Source organism: Leucoraja erinacea, chromosome 13, assembly GCF_028641065.1.
Source record: "Leucoraja erinacea ecotype New England chromosome 13, Leri_hhj_1, whole genome shotgun sequence".
NCBI classification, from domain to species: Eukaryota; Metazoa; Chordata; class Chondrichthyes; order Rajiformes; family Rajidae; genus Leucoraja; species Leucoraja erinaceus.
The window spans coordinates 51,699,138-51,725,007 of NC_073389.1; the positions used below are offsets into that span (position 1 = coordinate 51,699,138).

Below are 25,870 nucleotides of genomic sequence, written 5' to 3' on the forward strand. Positions count from 1 at the left end.
TAATTTTACTGTTTGTATGCCTCATTGTCACCTTCCCCTCAACCAACAATGAACCGTCCTACAGTTTCCTTGATCATCTTCTGCTCTGGTCAGTTGTTTTCACATGTTTAGTTCAGTTTAGTTTACAGAGATACAGCACAAAACCGGGCCCTTCTGCCCACCGAGTCCGTGTGGGCCCCCGCACACTAGCACTGTCCTGCACCCACTAGGGATGATTTACATTCATACCAAGCCAATTAACCTACAAATTTGCACGTCTTTGGAGAGCGGGAGTCCCGGAGAAAACCCACGCTGTCACAGAGACAATAGACAATAGGTGCAGGAGTAGGTCATTCGGCCCTTCGAGCCAGCACCGCCATTCAATGAGATCATGGCTGATCATCCCCAATCAGTACCCCGTTCCTTCCTTCCCCCCATATCCCCTGACTCCGCTTTTTTCAAGAACCCCATCTCGCTCTCTCTTGAAAGCATCCAGAGAACCGGCCTCCACCGCCCTCTGAGGCAGAGAATTCCACAGACTCACCACTCTCTGTGAGAAAAAGTGCTTCCTCGTCTCCGTTCTAAATGGCTTACTCCTTATTCTTAAACTGTGGCCCCTGGTTCTGGACTCCCCCAACATCGGGAACATGCTTCCTGCCTCTAGCGTGTCCAAACCCTTAACAATCTTATATGTCTCAAGAAGATACCCTCTCATCCTTCTAAACTCCAGAGTGTACAAGCCCAGCTGCTCCATTCTCAGCATATGACAGTCCCACCATCCCGGGAATTAACCTTGTGAACCGACGCTGCACTCCCTCAATAGCAATAACGTACAAACTCTGTACAGACAAGTATCCGTAGTCAGGATCGAACCCGGGTCTCTGGCACAGCAAGCGCTCTGATGCAGCAACTCTACCGCTGCGCCACCATGCCCGCCCTTCCATGCCTCTGGTTTCCCTCTCCCCTGACTCTCAGTCGGAAGAAGGGCCTCAACCCGAAACATCACCCAGAGATGCTCTCCTGTCCTGCCGAGTTGCTCCAGCTATATGTGTCCGCCTTCAAAGATAGAGCCTATTCCGCATGGCATTGCATTGTGGGTCATGATGGCCGCCATTGCTGCCCCGGGGGAATCCATCGCAAGGCATGCGCGGGAAGGGTGAAGGTGCCTCCTCGTATCTCCGGGTCGGCGAGAGACCGAGGGGGAACAAACTCCGCAAGCGGGGGACAAGATGGAGACAGCGGAAACGGGCCCTTCGACCCGAAATTAGACAACATCGGCAGCCATTTTAAAGAGCAATTTAATGGAAAAGCTGGAAAGAGTTAACTTCTGACCAACGCCCAAAGGTGCGACGAGATGGGCAGCTGCTGGTGGAACCCGGGACCTTGGGCATGGAAGGTGGGCACTAACCAGGCCTGGAGGTGATGCCCTTCGAGGTTCAGCAACCTTCACAACCTCGTCGTTGCTTCATCTGTGGCCCACAGCGGCCAGGAGTCTCATCTCACCCACTGCCAGCTCAGCTCGTGTGAGCAGCCGATTCAACACTTTGTTGTTTCACTGTGCCCAGCATCGTCCGTGCATTCACAGAATCGTTGGTTAAACAACGGCGGGGGTCCTCTCCTGCCGCACCAGCCCCCTCTCCGCTCGCCTCATTCACAGTCGCCGAACATTCGGTTTCTCCGCCACTTGGTTCCACCGTAATCTGCAGGAACATAAGCGGAGAGTTTTGTTTTAATCTCGCGCAAGATATGCAACGTAGAACAGTGCAGTAGGAAGGAACTGCAGATGCTGGTTCACACCGTAGATAAGACACAAAATGCTGGAGTAACTCAGCGGGACAGGCGGCGTCTCTGGAGAGAAGGAATGGGTGACGTTTAGGATCGAGACCCTTCTTCAGACTGAGAGACCCATTCAACATTTTCCTTCTATCTTCGTCCGCTTTGATCTGTCTCTTCCACACCTTACCCTCCCATATCTCTCGTTTCCCTCCGCCCTGACTCTCACCTTAAAGCTAAGACATTTCCACCCTGGGAACAAATCGCATCTCCGTTGAGGAAAGAGACAAGAAAAGTTTCCCCACCCCCTCCATACAAAATCAACAGTAAACGAAAACATACATTTTACAACAAACTAAACACAAAAGAAGGAAGAGACGAAGACAGGCCGTTGGCGAGGCAGCCATCGTGCAGCGCCCCCTGGAGGTTCGGGTTCCTGACTACAGGTGCTGTCTGTACGGAGTTTGCATGTTATCCCTGTGACCGCGTGGATTTGCACGCTGTATCTCTAAAAACTAAACTCTTAATCTAAACTGAACTATGGTAAGATCTCCCCTCAGCTTCCGCCGCTCCAAAGAAATAAATCCAAGTTTGAAGAACAAACCAAACCTGCCTCCCAAACACTCCCACAACATCCAGCGAACAGCGAGAGAGGATTTTTCCCAACTCACCAGTTTTTGGGATCTTTGCCTTAATCTTCCCCACACGGAGTATAGAGTCTGTGGGATGGGATAGGAAAAGGGAAGGCCGTTACAGGGAGAAATAAAACAGACCAGCTCTTGTAGCACCAGTGGCCACTGCAATCCACACAAACACGCACACACACACGCTGAGATCAGAAGCATTAAAAAGAAGAACGCTTGTATCCACAGTGCTGTGTACAGTTGTACAATGGATCAAAGTCATCAAAAGTGCACATTATAAAAAGCCACAACCAAACATCCTATAGTGGAGTAACATAGACCACTCCTGCTAAATGCAACGGTCTGATGAGGAGTACGCAACAGAGCGGAACGTAGGCCTTTTTTTCATCCATTTCTGTAACCAGACCCAACCCGACTCGCAGTGCAATCAACGTTGTGGGGGAACAGTTTGTGTTGATAAATTATGCTTCCGAAAATGTGGAGAAGATTTTTACCAAATAACTTTTATTTTTACGTCGATGTTTCCGTAACCGGCTTCCGTCTCCGCACTAGTGATCTTTGCTCCGCTCTTTGGTGCGGAGACGGAAGCCGGTTACGGAAATGCGTCCGAAAATTACCCATGCACCTGCCCATGACCGTACTAGTGATCTATCTTGCTTGCTATAGGATCTTTGGCCACAACCAATTCACACAATGCACAAGGTGGTGCAGCAGTTACAGTGGAAGAGGCCCGGATTCAATCCTGATCTCAGGTGCTGCCTCAGCAAGACCAGCAGCATAATCAAGGACCAGTCTCACCCAGGCCACTCCCTCTTCTCCCCTCTCCCACCGGGCAAAAGGTACAGAAGTGTGAAAGCACACACCACCAGATTCGGGGACAGTTTCTTCCCAGCTGTTATCAGGCAACTGAACCATCCCACCACAACCAGAGAGCAGCGCTGAACTACTATCTACCTCATCGGTGACCCTCGGACTATCCTTGATCGGACTTTAGTGGCTTTGCCTTGCAGTAAACGTCATTCCCTTATCATGTATCTGTACACACCGCGAGTGGCTCGATTGTAATCGTGTGTTGTCTTTCTGCGGACTGCTTGGCAGGCAGCAAAAGCCTTTCACTGTACCTTGGTGCACGTGACCATAAACTAAACTGAAACAGGAACTAATACCACGATTAATGTTCTAAACTAAAAAAAACTAACCTAAATGTTGGTATTAAAATGGTTGAATGGTGCTTTAGTGTCATAGGTGGAAATGCACAGTGAAATTATTTCTTACAAACAGTCCAGTAGAATATTGCAGGACCTAGGTACAATCCCCCAATTAGCAAAGTGTCCAGGAATAGTCCACTGAGCAAGAGGCACCATCTTTTGGCACCATTTTCAAATTCCAGTCTTCAGAAGATGGTATGAAGTTCTCTAGTTCTTAAGAGTCATAGAATCATTGAGTGAGTGTGGAAACAGGCCAAACTTGCCCACACCGGCCAACATGCCCCATCTACACTAGTCCCACCTGCCTGCGCTTGGTCCATATCCCTCCAAACCCGTCCTACCCATGTACCTGTCTAGCTGTTTCTTAAACGATGGGATAGTCCCAGCCTCAACTACCTCCTCCAGCAGGGGAACAGTCTGAAGAAGGGTTTCGGCCCGAAACGTTGCCTATTTCCTTCGCTCCATAGATGCTGCTGCACCCGCTGAGTTTCTCCAGCTTTTCTGTGTAACCTACCTCCTCTGGCAGCTCGTTCCATACACTCACCACCCTCTGTGTGAAAAAGTTACCCCTCAGATTCCTATTAAATCTTTCCCACTTTGTCTTGAGCCTATGTCCTCTGGTCCTCGATTCCCCTACTCTGGGCAAGAGACTCCGTGCATCGACCCGATCTATTCCTCTCACGATTGTACACACAATGAGCATGAAGCATGATGATCTTATGAGCATTACCAGATTCTGGTAAGCCTATCCTACACAAACACACTAGATTAGATTAGATTTGTTTATTGTCATTCAGACCCTTCGGTCTGAACGAAATTTAGTTTCCCTGCAGTCATACATCTAATTAAAAAAATGACAAAAACACATAATCAACATAAATTTAACATCCACCACAGTGAGTTCACCAAACACCTCCTCACTGTGGTGGAAGGCAAAATCTTAAAGTCTCTGTCTCTTCCCTCTTTGTTCTCCCTCTGCGCCGAGGCGACGGTTCAAACTCCGCGGGTGGTCGCTGCCGCCGCCACAGCTCCAAGGCCGAGTCGTGTCTCCGCTGCTGCGCCGCTGCTACAGCTCCGATGCCGCCAGCTCCGCCATTAGGCCTCGGCGTAGACGGAGACGGGGACCGGGAATACGACCGAAAAAAAAGTTGCATCCCCCGAAGGAAGAGACCAAAGCATGTTTCTCCCATCCCATCCCACCCCCACACACCCGCCCACACCCACCCACACTCCCACGAACACACGCGTGCACACACACACACAAACTTAATAAAACAAAATTAACTAAAACATGACAAGGAACAAAAAGAAAGAAAAAAAACAGACGGACTGCAGGTGGGCCGCAGCTGTTAAGCCAGCGCCGCCATCTTGTAGGGACACTAGGGACAATTTACATTTACCAAGCCAGTTAACCTACAAATCTGTACGTCTTTGGAGTGCGGGAGGAAACCAGAGATCCCGGAGAAAACCCACGCAGGTCACGGGGTGAAGTACAAACTCTGTACAGACAGCGCCCGTGGTCAGCATCGAACCCGGGTCTCTGGCGCTATAAGGCAGCAACTCTACCGCTGCGCCAACGTGCCGCCCGTTACGCTCTGTTGGCCCTGGATATTGGTCCGCGTTCGTGCCACCTTACCTTCAGCTGAACGGGGAGCGAGATCCCCTGGAATCTTCGCTCCAGGCCGGATGGCCCCGCGGTCAGAGGGTGGGCCGCGGTGATCTCGTACTGCGAGCACACCCCCGTCCGGGAGATATGGGGGCCTGGGCTGACATCGACAAACTCCCCGCACCTGTGGACACAGCCGCTGAGTGAGAAGCTACACGGGTCAAGTCCATCTTCCAACCAACCTCATTGTTGCCCTTGCATTTTTTTCTTGCAGACTGTTGGTCCTGATGAGACCACACCTGGAATATTGTGTGCAGTTTTGGTCTCCTAATTTGAGGAAGGACATTCTTGGTCTCCAAATTTGAGGAAGGACCTCCTCCTGCAGCTCGTTCCATACACCCATCACTTTGTATATAAAAAAATGTTGCCCCTCGGGTTCCTATTAAGTCTTTCTTTTCCCCTCACCTTAAATCTAATTGCCATTGAGTGAGTGCAGTGTAGGTTCGCCAGGTTAATTCCCGGGATGACGGTACTGACATATGATAAAAGAATGGGTCAACCTGGCTTTTATTCACTGGAATTTAGAAGGATGAGAGGGCATCTTATAGAAACATATACAACTCTTAAGGGATTGGACAGGCTAGATGCAGGAAAAATGTTCCCGATGCTGGGGAGTGTCCAGAACTAGGGGTCACAGTTTAAGAATAGGGGGTAGGCCATTTACGACTGGGATGAGGAAAAACTTTTTCACCCAGAGTATTGTGAATCTGTGGAATTGTGGGAGCCAATTCACTAGGCCAGTACTCGGTGGGGTTTAGAAGGGTGAGGGTGGACCTCATTGAAAAGGACCGAATAGTGAAAGGCCAGGATAGAGTGGATGTGGAGAGGATGTTTCCACTGGTGGGAGAGTGGGAATCAGAGGTCAGAGCCTCAGAATTAAAGGACGATCCTTTAGGAAGGAGGAATTTCTTTAGTCGGAGGGTTGCAAATCTGTGGAATTCTTTGTCACAGAAGCTGTGGAGGCCAAGTCAGTGGACATTTTCACGGTATTCACTGTACCTCGAAACATGTGACAATAATAACCCCAAACCTATACCTGATAAACCTTTACCAGCGATCCCCGCATACTAACACTACCCTACACACATTAGGGACAATTCCCTATTACACCAAGCCAATTAACCTTCAAACCTGTACGTCTTTTGGAGTGTGGGAGGAAACTGAAGATCTCGGGAGAGAACCCACGCAGGTCACGGGGAGAACGTACAAACTGCGTGCAGACAGCACCCGTAGTCGGGATCAAACTTGGGTCTCTGGCGCTGTGAGGCAGCAACTCTACCGCTGTTGCCAAAAACACTTCAGGCTGTGGGGTGATAAAGCTGAGGCTGGACATTTCTCCGTACCGACCCTCCCTATCACGGCTAAAGCCCTGGCTGGCGGACGGAGCTCTCACCTGTACAGCTGCACCAGGTTCCTGGGCCGCAGGGCAGCCTGCTCCTCGATGGTGGCCAGCTTGTGCCTGTGAGGAGACAGGTGAGGTACAGGTGGGTACGGGCGACGGAGTGAGTGGACGGGACACTGCGGGGGAGCAGGCGAGGGGGGCAGGAGGGAGAGGGAGTGCGAGCAACAGAGAGGGGGCGCGTGAGGGAGATCGAACCTGGATCTATGGCGCTGTGAGGCAGCAAATCCACCACTGCACCATACCGTCTGATCAGTAAGAAGAAGGGACTCGACCCGAAACGTCGCCCATTCCTTCTCTCCGGAGATGCTGCCTCACCCACTGAGTTACTCCAGCATTCTGTGTCTATCGCTGCACCACACCTCTCGATTAGTACGGGTGTCGGGAGAGAAGGCAGGAGAATGGGGTTAGGAGGGAGAGATAGATCAGCCATGATTGAACGGCGGAGCGGACTTGATGGACCGATTGGCCTAATTCTGCTCCCTTCGCTTATGACCTAATGACCTTACGGCCACTGCGCCTCCCCCATATTGGAAGAGTTGAATTATTATTACATGACCTCTGTCGGTCCGGCAATATGGATATTCCCGCTCGGCTGCGGGGGGGAAGGGTGCCGGAAAATCGGCAGCGGACCGGAGGGGTGGGAGCGGGCGGAGGGAGGGGAGTGGGACGGGCGAGGGGAAAGGGGAGGGGTGCTGGATAATCTGTGGGGGGGGGGTTCATTTCACTTACTTTCTCTCCTTAAAGATCTCGGCAGCCACACCAGGCCCCACCTCCAGCGACTCGAAGGGCAGGTTCCTGTGGATCAGCCTGTGGGCTTCTCGAGTCAACGACTGCAGGTTCTCCTACACACACACACATAACAACACAGGCACTGAGAACAGGGTCCACCTTCCGAATGCACGCACAAAATGCTGGAGCAACTCAGCGGGTCAGGCAGCCATCTCTGGAGAGAAGGAATGGGCGACGTTTCGGGTCTCAAACCCCATTCTCCAGCCTTCTCCCCATAACCCCTGACACCCGCACTGATCAACAATCGATCTCTGCCTTAAAAATATCCATTGACAGCCCCCATAGCTGTCTGTGGCAATTAATCTTAAAGATTAAGATTTACTAGAATGTTGCCTGGGTTTCAGCAACTAAGTTACAGAGAAAGGTTATTCTTTGGAGCGCAGAAGGTTAAGGGGGGACTTGATAGAGGTTTTTAAAATGATGAGAGGGATAGACAGAATTGACGTGGAAAAGCTTTTCCCACTGAGAGTAGGGAAGATTCAAACAAGGGGACATGACTTGAGAATTAAGGGACTGAAGTTTAGGGGTAACATGAGGGGGAACTTCTTTACTCAGAGAGTGGTAGCTGTGTGGAATGAGCTTCCAGTGAAGGTGGTGGAGGCAGGTTCGTTTTTATCATTTAAAAATAAATGGATAGTTATATGGATGGGAAGGGAATGGAGGGTTATGGTCTGAGCGCAGGTATATGGGACTAGGGGAGATTATGTGTTCGGCACGGACTAGAAGGGTCAAGATGGCCTGTTTCCGTGCTGTAATTGTTATATGGTTATATGGTTAATTACCTCCCTCCGACTAAAGAAATTCCTCCTCATCTCCTTTCTAAAGTTACATCCTTTTATTCTGAGGCTGTGCCCTCTGGTTCTGGACTGTACAAACTCCGTACAGACGGCACCTGTAGTCGGGATGGAACCCGGGTCTCTGGCGTTGTGAGGCAGCAACTCTACCGCTGCGCCACCGTGCCACCAAGGGATGTGAGAGACCTGGGGACGGGGAGGACGAGCTCACGGACGAGGGGGACCACGCGTAACGTCAATTCCTTTCCCTCAGCAGATGCTGCCTGACCCACTGGGTTCCTCCAGCACTTTGGCGTTTTTTTTGTTCAGTGTTAGGAATGCCGGTGTGACTCGAACCTCCAGCCTCTCCTGGCTGTGCCTTCCAGCTCTTATTCATAAGTAATAGGAGCGGAATTAGGCCATTCGGCCCATCAGAGTCTACTCCATCATTCAATCACGGCTGATTTATCTCTCCCTCCCAACCCCATTCTCCTGCCTTCTCCCCGTTACCCCTGACACCCGTACTAATTAAAGGTAGACAAAAATGCTGGAGAAACTCAGCGGGTGAGGCAGCATCTAAGAAGCAAAGGAACGGGCTACGTTTCGGGTCGATACCCTTCTTCAGACCTGCACAAATGAAGATTATTCTGGCCATGAAGCTTCTCTCTCTCTCTGGGATCACTGGTCTCCCAGCGACAGTCCCACTTCACGTGGAAGGAGGGTGACACAGTGTGGTGAACACAGCAAACAGCAACTGGGGAAATTTGAGGAAGAACATTCTTGCTATTGAGGGAGTGCAACGTAGGTGTACATGGTAAATTCCTGATATGGCGGGACTGTCATATGCTGAGAGAATGGAGTGGCTGGGCTTGTACACTCTGGAGTTTAGAAGGATGAGAGGGCATCTCATTGAAACATATAAGATTGTTAAGGGCTTGGACACACTAGAGGCAGGAAACATGTTCCCAATGTTGGGGGAGTCCAGAACAAGGGGGGGACACACACGGTTTAAGAATAAGGAGTAAGCCATTTATATCGGAGACGAGGAAACACTTTTTCTCCCAGAGAGTGGTGAGTCTGTGGAATTCTCTGCCTCACAGGGTGGTGGAGGCAAGTTCTCTGGATGCTTTCAAGAGAGAGCTTGATAGGGCTCTTAAAAATAGCGGAGTCAGGGAATATGGGGTGAAGGCAGGAACGGGATACTGATTGGGGATGATCAGCCATGATCCCGTTGAAAGGCGGTTCTGGCTCGAAGGGCCAAATAGCCTACTCCTGCACCTATTGTCTATTGTCTATTGAAATTCACCTCTCGCATTACCAGCCCTCACGCTGAGAGGAGCTCGGCCTCTGTGGCAGCAAGGAAACTGGTGACGTGTTTGGATCGATACACTGCATCAGGACTGACGTAATTTGACGGGAGATTGAGTTACCCACCGATCAGGAAGCCGAGACTTGTCAAGGCATAAAAGGACACAAGGTGCTGGGGCAACGCAGCAGCACCTGCTTCCGGACTAACTCACAAGCACTTAGCAAAGGGCATAGAAACATAGAAATTAGGTGCAGGAGTAGGCCATTCGGCCCTTCGAGCCTGCACCGCCATTCAATATGATCGTGGCTGATCATCCAACTCAGTATCCCGTACCTGCCTTCTCTCCATACCCTCTGATCCCCTTAGCCACAAGGGCCACATCTAACTCCCTCTTAAATATAGCCAATGAACTGGCCTCGACTACCCTCTGCGGCAGAGAGTTCCAGAGATTCACCACTCTCTGTGTGAAAAAAGTTCTTCTCATCTCGGTTTTAAAGGATTTCCCCCTTATCCTTAAACTGTGACCCCTTGTCCTGGACTTCCCCAACATCGGGAGCAATCTTCCTGCATCTAGCCTGTCCAACCCTTAAGAATTTTGTAAGTTTCTATAAGATCCCCTCTCAATCTCCTAAATTCTAGAGAGTATAAACCAAGTCTATCCAGTCTTTCTTCATAAGACAGTCCTGACATCCCAGGAATCAGTCTGGTGAACCTTCTCTGCACTCCCTCTATGGCAATAATGTCCTTCCTCAGATTTGGAGACCAAAACTGTACGCAATACTCCAGGTATGGTCTCACCAAGACCCTGTACAACTGCAGTAGAACCTCCCTGCTCCTATACTCAAATCCTTTTGCTATGAAAGCCAACATACCATTCGCTTTCTTCACTGCCTGCTGCACCTGCATGCCTACTTTCAATGACTGGTGTACCATGACACCCAGGTCTCGCTGCATCTCCCCTTTTCCTAGTCGGCCACCATTTAGATAATAGTCTGCTTTCCTGTTTTTGCCACCAAAATGGATAACCTCACATTTATCCACATTATACTGCATCTGCCAAACATTTGCCCACTCACCCAGCCTATCCAAGTCACCTTGCAGTCTCCTAGCATCCTCCTCACAGCTAACACTGCCCCCCAGCTTAGTGTCATCTGCAAACTTGGAGATATTGCCTTCAATTCCCTCATCCAGATCATTAATATATATTGTAAATAGCTGGGGTCCCAGCACTGAGCCTTGCGACACCCCACTAGTCACTGCCTGCCATTGTGAAAAGGACCCGTTTACTCCTACTCTTTGCTTCCTGTTTGCCAGCCAGTTCTCTATCCACATCAATACTGAACCCCCAATGCCGTGTGCTTTAAGTTTGTATACTAATCTCTTATGCGGGCCTCGCGGGTCAGAACCTGGATGCTGCAAGGTGCAGCCTGGCCATCTTTGCCTGGGTCTGTGGTGCCCGCAGGCATTGCCACTTTCATTTCACTGTACATCGTGTATGTGACATGTGACAAATAAAGTTGACTTAACTTGACTTGAATTCCATTCAGGTCAGGCAGCATCTCTGGAGAACAAGGAGAGGGAGAACAAAGGGGGAACTGGCGCAAAGGTGGGGTGGGATTCTTTGCTTGCAAGGAGCGCAAGCATAGAATTTCACTGTGACCCGTCACATGTGACAATAAAGTATTCAATTCTGAACGCACTATGGGAACTACCATAGCCCCCCCCCCCCTCCCTGCAGGACCTATACACCAGGAGGTGCAGATCCAGAGCCAGCAACATTATGGGGGACCCCTACCACCCCAGCAACGGATTGTTCCAGCTGTTACAGTCAGGCAAACGTCTCCGCTGTCATGCTGTGAAAACAGAGTGGATGAGACCGAGTTTCTTCCCACAGGCCATCAGGACTGTAAACTCTGATTTCACCAGTGACTCATGTACTCTTGTGTCTTTTTTTAAAAATGTAAATACTGGTTCTGTTCTGTTCTGTTCTGTTGTTTTGCACAAGCCCGCAGGCATTGCCACTTTCATTTCACTGTACATCGTGTATGTGACATGTGATAAATAAAGTTGACTTAATTTGACTTGAATTCAATTCAGGTCAGGCAGCATCTCTGGAGAACAAGGATATGGGTGACGTTTCGGGTCGGGACCTTTCTTCAGAGTCCGAAGAAGGGTCTTACCTCGAGACGTCCCCAGAGTTGCTCCTGAGCCGTCGATCACTCATCTTACGTTAACCCGATCGTTCTCTAAAACCTTCTCTGGACCGCTCTCCAACGCCAGCACGTCCTTCATCAGATATGGGGCCCAACACCGCTCACAGGAGCTCTGAGCAAGAGGGGTTGACATGAAAACAGCAGACTCACAGTCGACGGAATCCATTCATCCAACCGACTGTCCAGTATCACGTCGTAACAGAATGCTCCAGCCATCACTGCAAGAGAGGGAGAGAGTCACATGACGTGGAAATTAGCCCTTCGGCCCAACTTGCCCATGCCGACCAACATGCCCCATTTACATTAATAGATGTAACCAGGTGACTCTTTGCGTGCTAGTCCCAGAATGGGCGACGTTTCAGGTCGAGGCTGAAGAAGAGTCTCAACCCGAAACGTCGCCGATTCCTTCTCTCCATAGATGCTGCCTCACCCGCTGAGTTCCTCCGGCTTTTTGTGTCTACCTTCGATTTTAGCAGCATCAAATATCACTGTTCTTTCTTACATGTGAAACCTATGTCCACTGGTTCTTGAGTAATTCCCCAGGTCTGTGCAGCAGACTATGTGCATCTACATTTCCGATCTAATCTCCTCATGTTTAATTTAAGATACACAAAGACCTTGGAGAAAGAAATGCGGATTCTACTATGGGTGGATGTTTAAATATTTGCTGTGTGTCGTGCCGTTTTTCTTCACTGATGGGGGTATGGCTGTAAGAAGGAAGGAAAAAAATATCACTGTACCTTAATCGGTGCATGTGACAATAAATGTGAACTTAAACTTGAGTAACTGAGTGGGTCAGGCAGCATCTCTGGATGACGTGGATAGGCGACGTTTTGGGGTGGGACCCATAATCAGACTGATGTTTCATTTAGTTTCATCTGAAGAAACAGCACGGAAACAGGCTCTTCGGCTCACCGAGAACGCACTGACCAGCAATCACCTCGTACACTAGCACTAACATACACACCGGGGACAATTTACAATCTTTACCAAAGCCGATTAAGCTACAAACCTGTACGTCTTTGGAGTGTGGGAGAGCACCTGGAGACTGCCCACACCATCACTGTAACGTACAAACTCCGTACACACAGCGCCCGTAGCCAGGATCGAATCTGGGTCTCTGGCGCTGTGGGGTGGCAAGTCTACCGCTGCACCACCGTGCTGCACCAGCTCCCTTACACCCAACCTGCACACTGGCAGAACTGCTGCCTCACAGTATCAAAGACCCGGGTTCGATTATGACCTCGGGTGCCTGTCTGCACGTTCTCCCCGTGACTCGTGCGGGCTTCCACCATCCGGGTGCTCCGGTTTCCCTCCCCCCCACATCCCAAGGACCTCCACATTTGGCCCAAGCGCTCGTAGTCAGGATCGAACCCAGGGCTCTGACGCCGAGAGGCAGCGGCACTACCTGCTGCACCGTACCGCCCTGAAGCAGTGAAACAATCCACTCAGAAACCGCGGCCAAGCCCCAACGTCCGCCCCAAAGAGAAAAGACAAACAGACCTGGTACTTCGGGGGCTCGGACGAGTTCAACGGCGTACTCATCTTTAAAGGCCGTTTCTAGGACGTAGCCCATCATCATCGCACAGGATCGCCAATAAGCCTGGTTAAAATCAATGCACAATGAGCAAGAGCTGCCATCCCCGCCTCGCACGTGGATGTAGACATGTGGAGGATGCCACTGTGCAAATGCTGGTTTAAAACGAAGCTTTAAAGAACACAAAATGCTGGAGTAACTCAGCGGGACAGGCAGCATCTTGGGAGAGAAGGAATGGGTGACGTTTCAGGTCCAGGCCCTTCTTCAGACTGGTCGGGGATAAGGGAAACGAGAGATACAGGCGGTGATGTGGAGAGATAACGAACAACGAATGAAAGATGTGCAATAAAGTACCGATGATAAAGGGAACAGGCCACTGTGTGCCGTTTGTTGGGTGAAAACGAGAAGCTGATGTGACTTGGGTGGGGGAGGGATGGAGAGAGAGGTGAAAGCCGGAGTTACTTGAAGTTGGATGTCAATATTCATACCACTGGGAGGCAGCATCTCTGGGGAAAAGGAATAGATGGCGTTTCAAGTCGAGATCTTTCATCAAGGGCCGAGACCGGATGTGTCACTTGGGCAGTTTACACCCCAGTGGTATGAACATTCAGATAGTCCTTGCTTTCTCTCTCCCTCCCCTTCCCCGTTCTCCCACCAGTCTTACTGTCTCCGCCTACATTCTATCTTTGGCCCGGCCCCCTCCCCTGACATCAGTCTGAAGCAAAGATAGGAGCAACAAGAGGAGCAGTATCTTTGGTCTGAAGAAGGGTCTCAACCTGAAATGGTGGAGGCAGGTTCTCTGGATGCTTTCAAGAGAGAGCTAGATAGGGCTCTTAAAAATAGCGGAGACAGGGGATATGGGGAGAAGGCAGGAACGGAGTACTGATTGGGGATGATCAGCCATGATCACATTGAATGGCGGTGCTGGTTCAAAGGGCCGAATGGCCTGCACCTATTGTCACTTGTCTATTGAAATGGCACACATTTCTTCTATCCAGAGATGCTGCCTGAGCCACTGAGTTACTCCAGCAGCTTGTGTCTACCATGGGCATGATAGAGTGGGGGAGGAGGCAGGATCTCATTTCATACCATTCACTTCCACCCCACAAAGAGTTGAGGCCAGGAGAGAGGGATGATCTGGACGGTAGGCCTCAGGCCTTTATGGCCTGCTGCAGCTGGGACTGCGAAAACGCCGCCAAAGCTTGCCGACTCTTGCACATTGCTTCAGTGGTGCTGTCTTAATCAGGGATTATACTTACACATGGCAATAGTTACTGATCAGTAAGCTGAAACATAACGTCTCTGTTCCTTGGTACACTCGATAATAAAGAACCATTGAACCACGGGTGGCTGAGCTTATGGAGCGAAAGCAGGAGAATGGGGTTGAAATAGAAAGCTGGATCAACCATGATTGAATGGCGGAGTAGACTTGATGGGCCGAACGGCCTTATTCTGCTCCTGGCCAATGAAATTCGTATGTAAAACATACTTGGCGAATAAAGTGTTCTTCTGATTCTGAACTGATAGACTTATGAACCACTGGAAATTTTAGTTTAGGTTAGAGATGCATCGCGGAAGCAGGCCCTTCGGCCCACCAAGTCCACGCCGACCAGTGATCCCCGTCCACGAGCACTATCCTACACGACACTGGGGGACAATTTACAACTTTACCAAAGCCAATTAGCCTACAAACCCGTACGCTTTGGAGTGTGGGAGGAAAGCGGAGAAAACGCACGCAGGTCATGAGGAGAATTAATAAACTCCAATTAGACAAAGCGCCCATAGATAGATTCAAAAAGCTGGAGTAACTCAGCGGGACAGGCAGCATCTCTGGAGAGAAGGAATGGGTGGCGATTCGGGTCGAGACCCTTCTTCAGACTGAGAGTCAGGGTAGAGGGAGACACACACAGAGTAAGGAAGTGTAAGGTGTGAAAACAAGACATCAAAGGGGATGTAGTTCAAGGAAACTTTTATTCGCTGGGAAAAGATGACAAAGAAGCAAACAAAAATAAAATGTACTCAGCGGGACAGTCAGACTGGTCAGAGAGCTAGGGTGGGGGAGGGATGGAGAGAGAGTAAAAGCAAGGGTTACGAAGTTAGAGAAGTCAATATTCATACCGCTGGGGTGTAAGCTGCCCAAGCAAAATATAAGGTGTTGTTCGGAGCAACCGTAGTCAGAATTGAACCTGGATCTCTGGCACTATAAGGCAGGAACTCCACCGCTGCGCCACAATGCAGCCCTACTTTACTTTTCCCCCTCCCTATCCCCACCCTGCCCATTGTGATACAGAACGTCGCTCGCCCTCAGCTCCCCCGTTGAACTGCAAGCGGGTCCTTACCTGGTTAGACACAAAATGCTGGAGTAACTCAGCGGGACAAGCAGCATTTCTGGAGAGAGGGAATGGGTGACGTTTCGGGCCGAGACCCTTCTTTAGACTGATGTCAGGGGGGGGGGGGGGGCGGGACAGAGATAGAATGTAGGCGGAGGCATGCAGGGACAACTTGAAAGGGGAAGGGGATGGAGAGAGAAAGCAAGGGCTATCTGAAGTTCTTACCTGGTTAACGGTCTCTGGGTTCTCGTCTGTGAAGGTGAGGAACTGGATTTCGCAGGACTTGTCCAGGGGTTTATACATGTCCCAGACTTCGCCATCCACAAGGGCCAGAATGGACCGTCGCACGCACCAGTCGCTGATATCTGCAGAAGGGGACGGAAGACACTGTAGTGGCCATTTGGCCTGTTTTGCATGTCATTGATGATGGCATGTGCCTTTAAATTTTAGACTGCCCGTTATATTGTGGGTGGGATTTATGACGTGTTTTTGGGCGTGTTTGGAGTTTAGATGCTAGCGCAGAAGTTTAGTTTTTAGATTGGTTTGGAGAGGCGATGGGGAAGGATAACCCTTCGACCATGCGGGGTCCATGCGAGGTCTAAAGGAAATCATTCCAGTGTTACGGAGACACGAGGAGTTTTCTAATGTCTTAAGTAATAAACTGGAGTTCGATGAAGATTGTAGTAATGAGTCGTAAGAAATTTGGATGTATCTTACAGTTTTCTATCAGCAATAAAGCATTTATTCATCAAAAGACTATGTTTTTAAGCCCTATTTGTTCTGAAGGTCTCTGTGAGTGAGCTCGCATGCTTTTCAAAGACACTCCCTTCAACCACACTCATCCATTTAGCGGCTAGGGTGCTAATTACCTGAAAGATATGAAAGTCTGCCGCTACAGACACGAGGCAGCGTTGGAGCACGGAGATAGACACAAAACGCTGGAGTAGCTCAGCGCGTCAGGCAGCATCTCTGGAGAGAAGGAACGGATGACGTTTCGGATCGAGTCAGGGTCAGTCTGAAGAAGGGTCCCAACCCGAAACGTCACCCATTCCTTCTAGGCTGTGGGCCGAGGTGCTTTATCATTTAAGTTTGTGACCCATATAACCATATAACAATTACAGCACGGAAACAGGCCATCTCGGCCCTACAAGTCCCAACCTACCTGAATTTTTTTAACATATTGTGTAAAAATATTATAGAAATCATACCTGAAACTCGTCAAGACCAAAACCTGCCCATACTTTTACCATCTCATTTTCTAATTAGCTTAATTAATTAATTAATGTGCAACTTTTGGCACTGACGAGTTATGACTTCCTTTTCAACTATATTTTATCTAAACCGATGCAAAATGTCAAGTTTACAGGCAGCATCTTTGGAGAGAATAGGCTGTGGGCCGATCATCGAAAATGTGTCTAGAATTTGGGACACCTTTGTGACGCATGTCTGGGAACTACTTGAAATTTTGCATCGATTTAGATAAAATATAATTGAGAAGGAAGTCATAACTTGTCTAACAATGACAATTAAATTTAAGGTGAGGGGGAAAAGATTTAATAGGAACTTGAGGGGCAAATTTTTTTTATACAAAGGGTGGTGGGTGCATGGAACGAGCTGCAGGAGGAGGTAGTTAAGATAGGTAGTATCACAACATTTAAGAAACAAGGCAGTAACTCTACGGCTGAGCCACTGACTGTAGTCATTGAAGGTAGACACAAAATGCTGGAGTAACTCTGCGAGTGAGGCAGCATCTCTGGAGAGAAAGAATGGCTGACGTTTCGGGTCGAGACCCTTCTTCAGACTGATGTCATGGGAGAGGGCAGGACAAAGATAGCATGTAGGCGGAAACAGTAGGACTAGTGGGAGAACTGGGAAGGGCAAGGGGATGGAGAGGGAAAGCAAGGGCTATCTGAAGTTAGAGAAGTCAATGTTCATACAGTTGGGGTGTTAACTACCCAAGCAAAATATGAGGTGCTGTTCCTCCAATTTGCGCTGGGCTTCACTCTGACAATGGAGGAGGCCCAGGACAAAAAGGTCAGATTGGGAATGGGAGGGGGAGTTAAAGTGCTGAGCCACAGGGAGATCAGGTAGGTTAAGACGGACTGAGCGGAGGTGTTGAGTGAAACGATCGCCGAGCCTGCGCTTGGTCTCGCCGATGTAGAAGTTGACACACTGTAGTCACTGAAGTCTACTCACGCATGGCACAGTTGTAGGGGGTGGACAGGCCCTTGTTCATGATGAACACTGCTCCCGGCTCGGGCTTCCCCACATGTTTCACTTCGATCTTCTCGATGCGCGGCGCCAGACCCTGCTGCCGGGCCTTCTCCTCATCGAACAGCTTGCTGCGCCTCTGATGCAGCTGCGTGCTGGCCACGCGTGGGACTGCCGACGTGGACACAAAGCCTGCAAGGAACCCATCAAAAAGCCCGTTACTGTCATGGTCAAGTTGTCAAGTCAAGTTTATTTGTCACATACACATACGAGATGTGCAGTGAAATGAAAGTGGCAATGCTCGCGGACTTTTGTGCAAGACAAACAACAAAACAACCAAACAAATTATAAACACAATCATAACACACATATTTTTTTACATAATAAATAATGAATAATCACATAGCGTGGAAGCAGGCCCTTCGGCCCAACTTGCCCACACTGACCAACATGCCCTATCTACATTAGTCCCGCCTGCCTGTGTTTAGCCCTCTAAACCTGTCCTATCCATGTACCTCTCCAAATGTTTCTTAAACGATGCGATAGTACCCGAATAGGCAGATTACTATCTAAATGGTGTCAAGTTGGGAAAAGGGGAAGTACCACGGGATCTTGGGGTACTTGTTCATCAGTCTATGAAAGTAAGCATGCAGGTACAGCAGGCAGTCAAGAAAGCGAATGGCATGTTGGCCTTTATAACAAGAGGAGTCGAATATAGGAGCAAAGAGGTCCTTTTGCAGTTGTACAGAGCCCTAGTGAGACCACACCTGGAGTATTGTGTGCAGTTTTGGTCCCCTAATTTGAGGAAGGACATTCTTGCTATTGAGGGAGTGCTTTCAAGAGAGAGCTAGATAGGGCTCTTCCAAATAGCAGAGTCAGGAGATATGGGGAAAAGGCAGGAACGGGGTACTGATTGGGGATGATCAGCCATGATCACATTAAATGGCGGTGCTGGCTCGAAGGGCCGAATGGCCTACTCCTGCATCTATTGTCTATTGATTTAGTCACCTCCACTGGCAGTTCGTTCCACCCACCACCCTAGGATTGAAAAAGTTATCCCACAGGATCCTATTAAATTTTCCCCTCACCTTAAGCCAATGTCCTCTGGTTCTTGATTCACCTACTCTGCGCAAGAGACTCTGTGAGTCTACCTGATCTGATCCCCTCATTATTTTATATACCTCTACGAAATCATCCCTCATCCTCCTGCACTCCAAGGAATAAAGTCCAAGCCTGCTCAACCTCTCCCTGTAGCTCAGCCCTCAAGTCCTGGCAACATCCTCATAAATCTTCTCCTCACCCTTTCCAGTTCAACAGCATCTGTCCTGCGGTAGACAAAAAATGCTGGAGAAACATCTATGGAGCGAAGGAAATAGGCACCATTTCAGGTCGAAACCCTTCTTCAGACCCGAAACGTTGCCTATTTCCTTCGCTCCATAGATGCTCTGCCACAGAAGGTAGTTGAGGCCAGTTCATTGGCTATATTAAGAGGGAGTTAGATGTGGCGCTTGTGGCTAAAGGGATCAGGGGGTATGGAGAGAAGGCAGGTACAGGATACTGAGTTGGATGATCAGCCATGATCATATTGAATGGTGGTGCAGGCTCGAAGGGCCGAATGATCTACTCCTGTACCTATTGTCTATGTTTCTATGTTTCTATGCTGCCTGACCCGCTGAGTTTCTCCCGCATTTTTGTCCACCTACTCTCTATAATCACCGTCTATAATCTCTCACTTCCCTTTCCCACTGACTCTGTCTGAAGAAGGGTCTCGACCACAAAAACGTCGCCCACTCCCATTGTCCTCCAGAGACGCTGCCCGTCCCGCTGAGTAACTCCACCCTATTCTTGGTGTCTGCCTTCGGCGGGAACGTTTGTCCGGCGGAACGTTAGTCGGGATACTCACGGCCACATCGAGCCCAGAGCGGGGGGACGCGGGCGGCCATGGGGGAGGGGAGAGCGGGGGGGACCGGGACCGGGACCGGGCGGCCGCTCTGTCGGGGGTCAGGTCGGGTCAGGCCGGGCCGGGAGAGCGTCGACTTCAGCCGCTGACCGACTGCAACGTTTGTTTTCCTTCCCCTCCCCTCCCCGCTGCCGAGAGACGCCGCTACCGGTAACTCCGCCTCTCCGCCTGCAGTGTGTTCCGCGTCAGTCAGTCAGAGCGGCCGGGGCGGTTTGCGCACTACGTCACTCGGAGCGGGGCGGTTTGCGCACTACGTCACTCGGAGCGAGGCGGTTTGCGCACTACGTCACTCGGAGCGGGGCGGTTTGCGCACTTACGTCACTCGGAGCGGGGCGGTTTGCGCACTTACGTCACTCGGAGCGGGGCGGTTTGCGCACTACGTCACTCGGAGCGGGGCGGTTTGCGCACTTACGTCACTCGGAGCGGGGCGGTTTGCGCACTACGTCACTCGGAGCGGGGCGGTTTGCGCACAACGTCACTCGGAGCGGGGCGGTTTGCGCACTTACGTCAGTCAGAGTGGGGCGGTTTGCGCACGTACGTCAGTCACAGCAGGGCGGTTTACGCACTTACGTCACATCATGAGGTGTGTGTGAGCGTACTATACGTCTCGTCCACGGCGACACCTTGTGGAGAGGAATGAACACACACTTGTGTACAAAGATTATAGAAGGCTCTTGCTCCAGTATCTTTGCTTCTGTATATACAACTAGTACAGTACACACACATATAGAACAACTTGTACTATTAGTGTTTAAGAAGGAACTGCAGATGCTGGAGAATCGAAGGTTACACAAAAAAAAGCTGGAGAAACTCAGCGGGTGCAGCAGCATCTATGGAGCGAAGGCAACGTTTCGGGCCGAAACCCTTCACTTCACAAGGGTTTCGGCCCGAAACGTTGCCTATTTCCTTCGCTCCATAGATGCTGCTGCACCTGCTGAGTTTCTTTACCTTGTACTATTACATGGGCTGAAGGGACAGGTTTCCAGAGGGCTAGTATGGACATTGTGGGCCGAATGGATTATTGGGGTGGCAGCTCAGCCACTCAAGCCTGATGATGGCAGTTCACTCACTCACGGCTGGTGGGCTGGCAGTTGACTCGCAACCATTCCTTGAAATTCCATTTCAAGCAGGGTGCAAGGCCACCAAATTCAAGTGCAGTTTCATACCATTTCAAGCAGATGAGCCGCGCCCACACTTCTGGGTTTTATACTTTTATCCCTTCCCCCCCACCTGCAGGGGCGTGGCCTTCATGGCATGATTGACAGGAGAGAGAATCTCAACATTGTTTAAACACTAATAACTCTTTTATTTTTCATCAATGGGAAAAATCATCACCACCCGATGAGCGGAGGGGGATTCTGAGTAAGATGGGCAAAGATCACAGCCGTACGTGGTAGCGTTTTTTCTAAAATCAATATAAAGCGCAAACAGGAAGTGGTCAAGATTAGACTTTTAATTATATACAAGGCAAGACAACTTTAATTAGGCAAGGCATTTCCAAACCAAAGGCAACAACTTTAATTAGGCAACACAGCTTTAGCATTTCCAAACTATATTTTCAAACCACATTATCTAAATGGTGGCCGACTAGGAAAAGGGGAGATGCAGCGAGACCTGGGTGTCATGGTACACTAGTCATTGAAAGTAGGCATGCAGGTGCAGCAGGCAGTGAAGAAAGCGAATGGTATGTTAGCTTTCATAGCAAAAGGATTTGAGTATAGGAGCAGGGAGGTTCTACTGCAGTTGTACAGGGTCTTGGTGAGACCACACCTGGAGTATTGCGTACAGTTTTGGCCTCCAAATCTGAGGAAGGACATTATTGCCATAGAGGGAGTGCAGAGAAGGTTCACCAGACTGATTCCTGGGATGTCAGGAGAGTCTTATGAAGGATCTTATAGAAACTTACAAAATTCTTAAGGGGTTGGACAGGCTAGATGCAGGAAGATTGTTCCCGATGTTAGGGAAGTCCAGGACAAGGGGTCACAGCTTAAGGATAAGGGGGAAATCCTTTAAAACCGAGATGAGAAGAACAGACAGTTCTTCTCATCAGAGACACACAGAAAGTGGTGAATCTCTGGAACTCTCTGCCGCAGAGGGTAGTCGAGGCCAGTTCATTGGCTATATTTAAGAGGGAGTTAGATGTGGCCCTTGTGGCTAAGGGGATCAGAGGGTATGGAGAGAAGGCAGGTACGGGATACTGAGCTGGATGATCAGCCATGATCATATTGAATGGCGGTGCAGGCTCGAAGGGCCGAATGGCCTACTCCTGCACCTAATTTCTATGTTTCTATTAAGGGCACTGACAGGTCAGTAAAACCACTCACAGTTTAGTAGACATGTGTTCAGTGTTATTCACAGCTCAGACTGAGAGACGTGACCCTCTCGCTCCCCCCATCTTGCAGCGACTGACTGAGGCACTCAACACGTCCGGGTTTCATAGTCCCTCCGGTAGGGGCGTGGCCTTCAGGAGAGAGAATCTCAACATTTTTAAACACTAATAACTTATTTTTCATTGATGGGAAAATTCCTCTTGTCCTGCGCAGCGGAGAGGGACTCTGAATAAGATGGCCAAAAATCACAGCCTTAAGTGGCAGCGTTTTTTCTAAAATCAATATAGAGAACAACAGGAAGTGGTCAAGATCAGAATTTTAGTAATATAGATATATAACTAGTACAAAGATATGGTATGCACACACACACGTGTATATTTTTTATAACTAGTACACCTGATATACTATATACATGCACATATGATATATATATGTATATATATATCATCAGCGGTCACTCGAAACAAGTATGACTGTCCTCTCCTCTCCATAGGCTCACTTACTTGTGGGTCTGTAGATGTCCATAGAGGCCGATCTGCGATCCACACACCTTGGTACAATGTGGGCAGTGGAGACTGGCGGTGGTCGGTAGTCGTCAAGCCCCCTTCTCTCTCCTTACGGTGCTGTCGCTTTGTCTCTGTGACGGCGCAGTTCCATTTCATGAAATGCAGCTCCTTCCTGCACGGATTTCATATATAACTAGTACAACAATATAGTACACACACACACACTCTCTCTCTCTCTCTCTCTCTCTCGCTCTATATATATATATATATAAATATATATATATATACTAGACTAAGGGTACACACTGGAGGGCTGGTCCCCCAACGCAATATACCACCTCTCCACCAATTCCAATATTGGTGACCAGTGAGGGGGGGGGGGGGGGGCTTTCTGGTTTTGATTTTAGATAAAACGCTACCATATATCGCTATCTATTTTGGCCATTTTACTCACAGTCCTCTTCCACTGAAGCAGCCCCGATGATTTTTCTTATCGATGAAAAGTAAAAAAGTTATGAATGTTTAAAAAAATCTTGATATCAGCTGATTGGTCCTCTCACCTGCCTATCACCATGATAAAGGTAACACCCCTTCCAGGGAGGCCAAGAGTATAAAGCCGAAATTTTATGAAATTGCATTCGAATTTGGTGGCCTGCGCTCTGCTTGAAATGTTTTAAAATTGAATATGAATTTGGTGGCCTGCACTGCTTGAAATGGTGTGAAATGAATTTGGTGGCCTGCACTCTGCTTGAAATAAATTTCAAGGAATAGCCGTGAGTGTACTGCCACCCCACCAGCTGTGAGTCAATCAACTGCCAGCCCATCAGCTGTGAGTTTACTGCCAGCCCAACAGCCGTGAGTCAGTCAACTGCCAGCCCATCAGCTGTGAGTTTACTGCCAGCCCAACAGCCGTGCGTCAGTCAACTGCCAGCCCACCAGCCGTGAGTAAGTGAGTGAACTGCCAGCCCACCTGAAACCACTAATTTCAGCCCACAAGGTCCCTATTAGCCCAGAAACCAGTCCCTTTTGCCCAAGGTATACAAAAATGCTGGAGAAACTCAGCGGGTGCAGCAGCATCTACAGCAGCATCTATGGAGCGGAGGAAATAGGCAACATTTCGGGCCGAAACCCTTCTTCAGACTGATGGGGGGTGGCGGCCAGCCCACCAGCCCTGAATGACTGAGCTGCCAGCCCACCAGCCCTGAGAGACTGAGCTTGGAGTCTTGGGCTGGGAGCTAGTATATTGTAAATAGCTGCGGTCTCAGCACCGAGTCTCGCGGCACCCCACTTGTCACTGCCTGCCATTCTGAAAGGGAACCGTTAATTCCTACCCTTTGTTTCCTGTCTGCCAACTAATTTTCTATCCATGTCAGCACCCTACCCCCAATAACGTGTTCTAATTTTGCCCACGAATCTCCAATGTGGGACCTTATCAAATGCTTTCTGAAAGTCCAGGTACACCACATCCACTGGCTCTCCCTTGTCCATTATCCTGATTACATGCTGGCCCCTTCAATTTCCCCTTCGTAAATCCATGCTGACTCAGACCGATCCTGTTACTGCTATCCAAATGTGCCGCTATTTCATCTTTTATTATTACATAGAAACATAGAACATAGGTGCAGGAGTAGGCCATTCGGCCCTTCGAGCCTGCACCGCCATTCAATATGATCATGGCTGATCATCCAACTCAGTATCCTGTACCTGTCTTCTCTCCATACCCCCTGATCCCTTTAGCCACAAGGGCCACATCTAACTCCGTCTTAAATATATTGACTCCAGCATCTTCCCCACCAGCGATGTCAAGCACCACTGATCTTTAATTCATCGTTCTTTATCTCTCCACATCACCGTCTATATCTCTTGTTTCCCTTATCCCTAACCAGTCTGAAGATGGGTCTCGACCCGAAACATCACCTATTCAATAGACAATAGGTGCAGGAGTAGGCCATTCGGCCCTTCGAGCCAACACTGCCATTCACTGTGATCATGGCGGGTCATCCATGATTTCTTAACTCTTCTTGCAAAAGATTAATTCCCTCTCTCTCATCAACTGTGGCCTCTCTCCACTGCTTTCTCAACTCTCCTTTTCACTAATCTCTTGATTTCTCTCTCGTCTCGAACCATCTGTAGAGCCTGCACCTTCTGTTTCTCAATATTACCAAACCTGTCTGGACCATATTGATAAATAGGCTCTCCCATCCTAAATAACTTGTTTTCCACTGCCCTTTCAGACTCTCCAACACCGTTACCAGATCTAAATTTCGGGAGACTTCGGGAGAGGAATGGAGAGCAGGGGAGAGACAAGACTTTGCCTTCCATCACAGTGAGGAGGAGACGCGCTGTGATGGATGTTTGTGTAAATTGTGTTGGTGTGTGTCTTGGTTCTTTTCTTGTAGGCCTGCAGAAACCAAATTTCGTTTGAACCTCATGTGAGGTTCAAATGACAAATAAACGGTATTGTATTGTATATTGTATTAACAGTTTCCCATTCCTGTGTCTGTGGAATTCTCCGCCTCAGAGGGCGGTGGAGGCCGGTTCTCTGGATACTTTCAAGCGAGAGCTAGATAGGGCTCTTAAAGATAGCGGAGTCAGGGGATATGAGGAGAAGGCAGGAACGGGGTACTGGTTGGGGATGATCGACCATGATCACATTGAATGGCGGTGCTGGCTCGAAGGGCCGAATGGCCTACTCCTGCACCTATTGTCTATTGTCCTTTCACTTGCCCTAGGCTATTTAACTCTAGGTTTCAGCCAACTGTTCTCCCAAACTGGCGGATTAACCTCGCCACCACCTACACTCCCCTCTGCAGAGCCTGTTCCCTCATTATCAGGACAGGGGTTATGATATCCTGTGAAATGGTGTTTTCTACCCCCGTCGCTAGTCTTCACTCGACTGACTTATAATTCCTTCTCTCCAGAGATGCTGCCTGTCCCGCTGAGTTACTCCAGCTTTTTGTGTCTATCTTTTTGCTTTGGTACTCCCTTATTACGTACAAAAAGCCCTGGGATTCTGCTTAATCCTACTCTCCAAGGATTGTTGCTGGCCTCCATTGGTCATCTTGATTCATTGTTTAAATTATTTCCTCCTTTCTCTATAAATTGGTCGAGGGACTTGTCTCGTTTGAGCGTGCATCTGCTTCCACTGTGGCCAAACATCTCTTGTCATCCAATATTCCCAAACCCCACCATCTTTTTTCATCGTCATGGGAACAGGCTGGTCCTGAACTCCGACCAGCC

The 25,870-nt window shown here is 49.3% G+C and overlaps 1 protein-coding gene and 1 long non-coding RNA gene across 2 annotated transcripts; one reads left to right on the top strand and one right to left on the bottom strand.

Annotated features, from left to right (window-relative positions):
* Positions 1 to 1,259: 1,259 nt before the first annotated feature.
* On the bottom strand, positions 1,260 to 19,926 carry mrpl39 (mitochondrial ribosomal protein L39). The gene is made up of 10 exons (XM_055645234.1): positions 19,738 to 19,926; positions 17,820 to 18,026; positions 15,849 to 15,988; positions 13,260 to 13,359; positions 11,907 to 11,974; positions 7,402 to 7,514; positions 6,664 to 6,729; positions 5,241 to 5,394; positions 2,424 to 2,471; positions 1,260 to 1,679 (listed from the first exon to the last, which is right to left on the bottom strand). Exons 1-10 carry the CDS (start codon positions 19,775 to 19,777, stop codon positions 1,494 to 1,496), a joined length of 1,122 nt encoding a protein of 373 aa, XP_055501209.1. The 5' UTR covers positions 19,778 to 19,926; the 3' UTR covers positions 1,260 to 1,493.
* LOC129703048 (uncharacterized) lies at positions 19,805 to 25,100 on the top strand. Its single transcript, XR_008724502.1, has 2 exons — positions 19,805 to 19,944; positions 24,865 to 25,100. It is a non-coding gene; the product is annotated as an uncharacterized LOC129703048 (long non-coding RNA).
* The last annotated feature ends 770 nt before the right edge of the window (positions 25,101 to 25,870 follow it).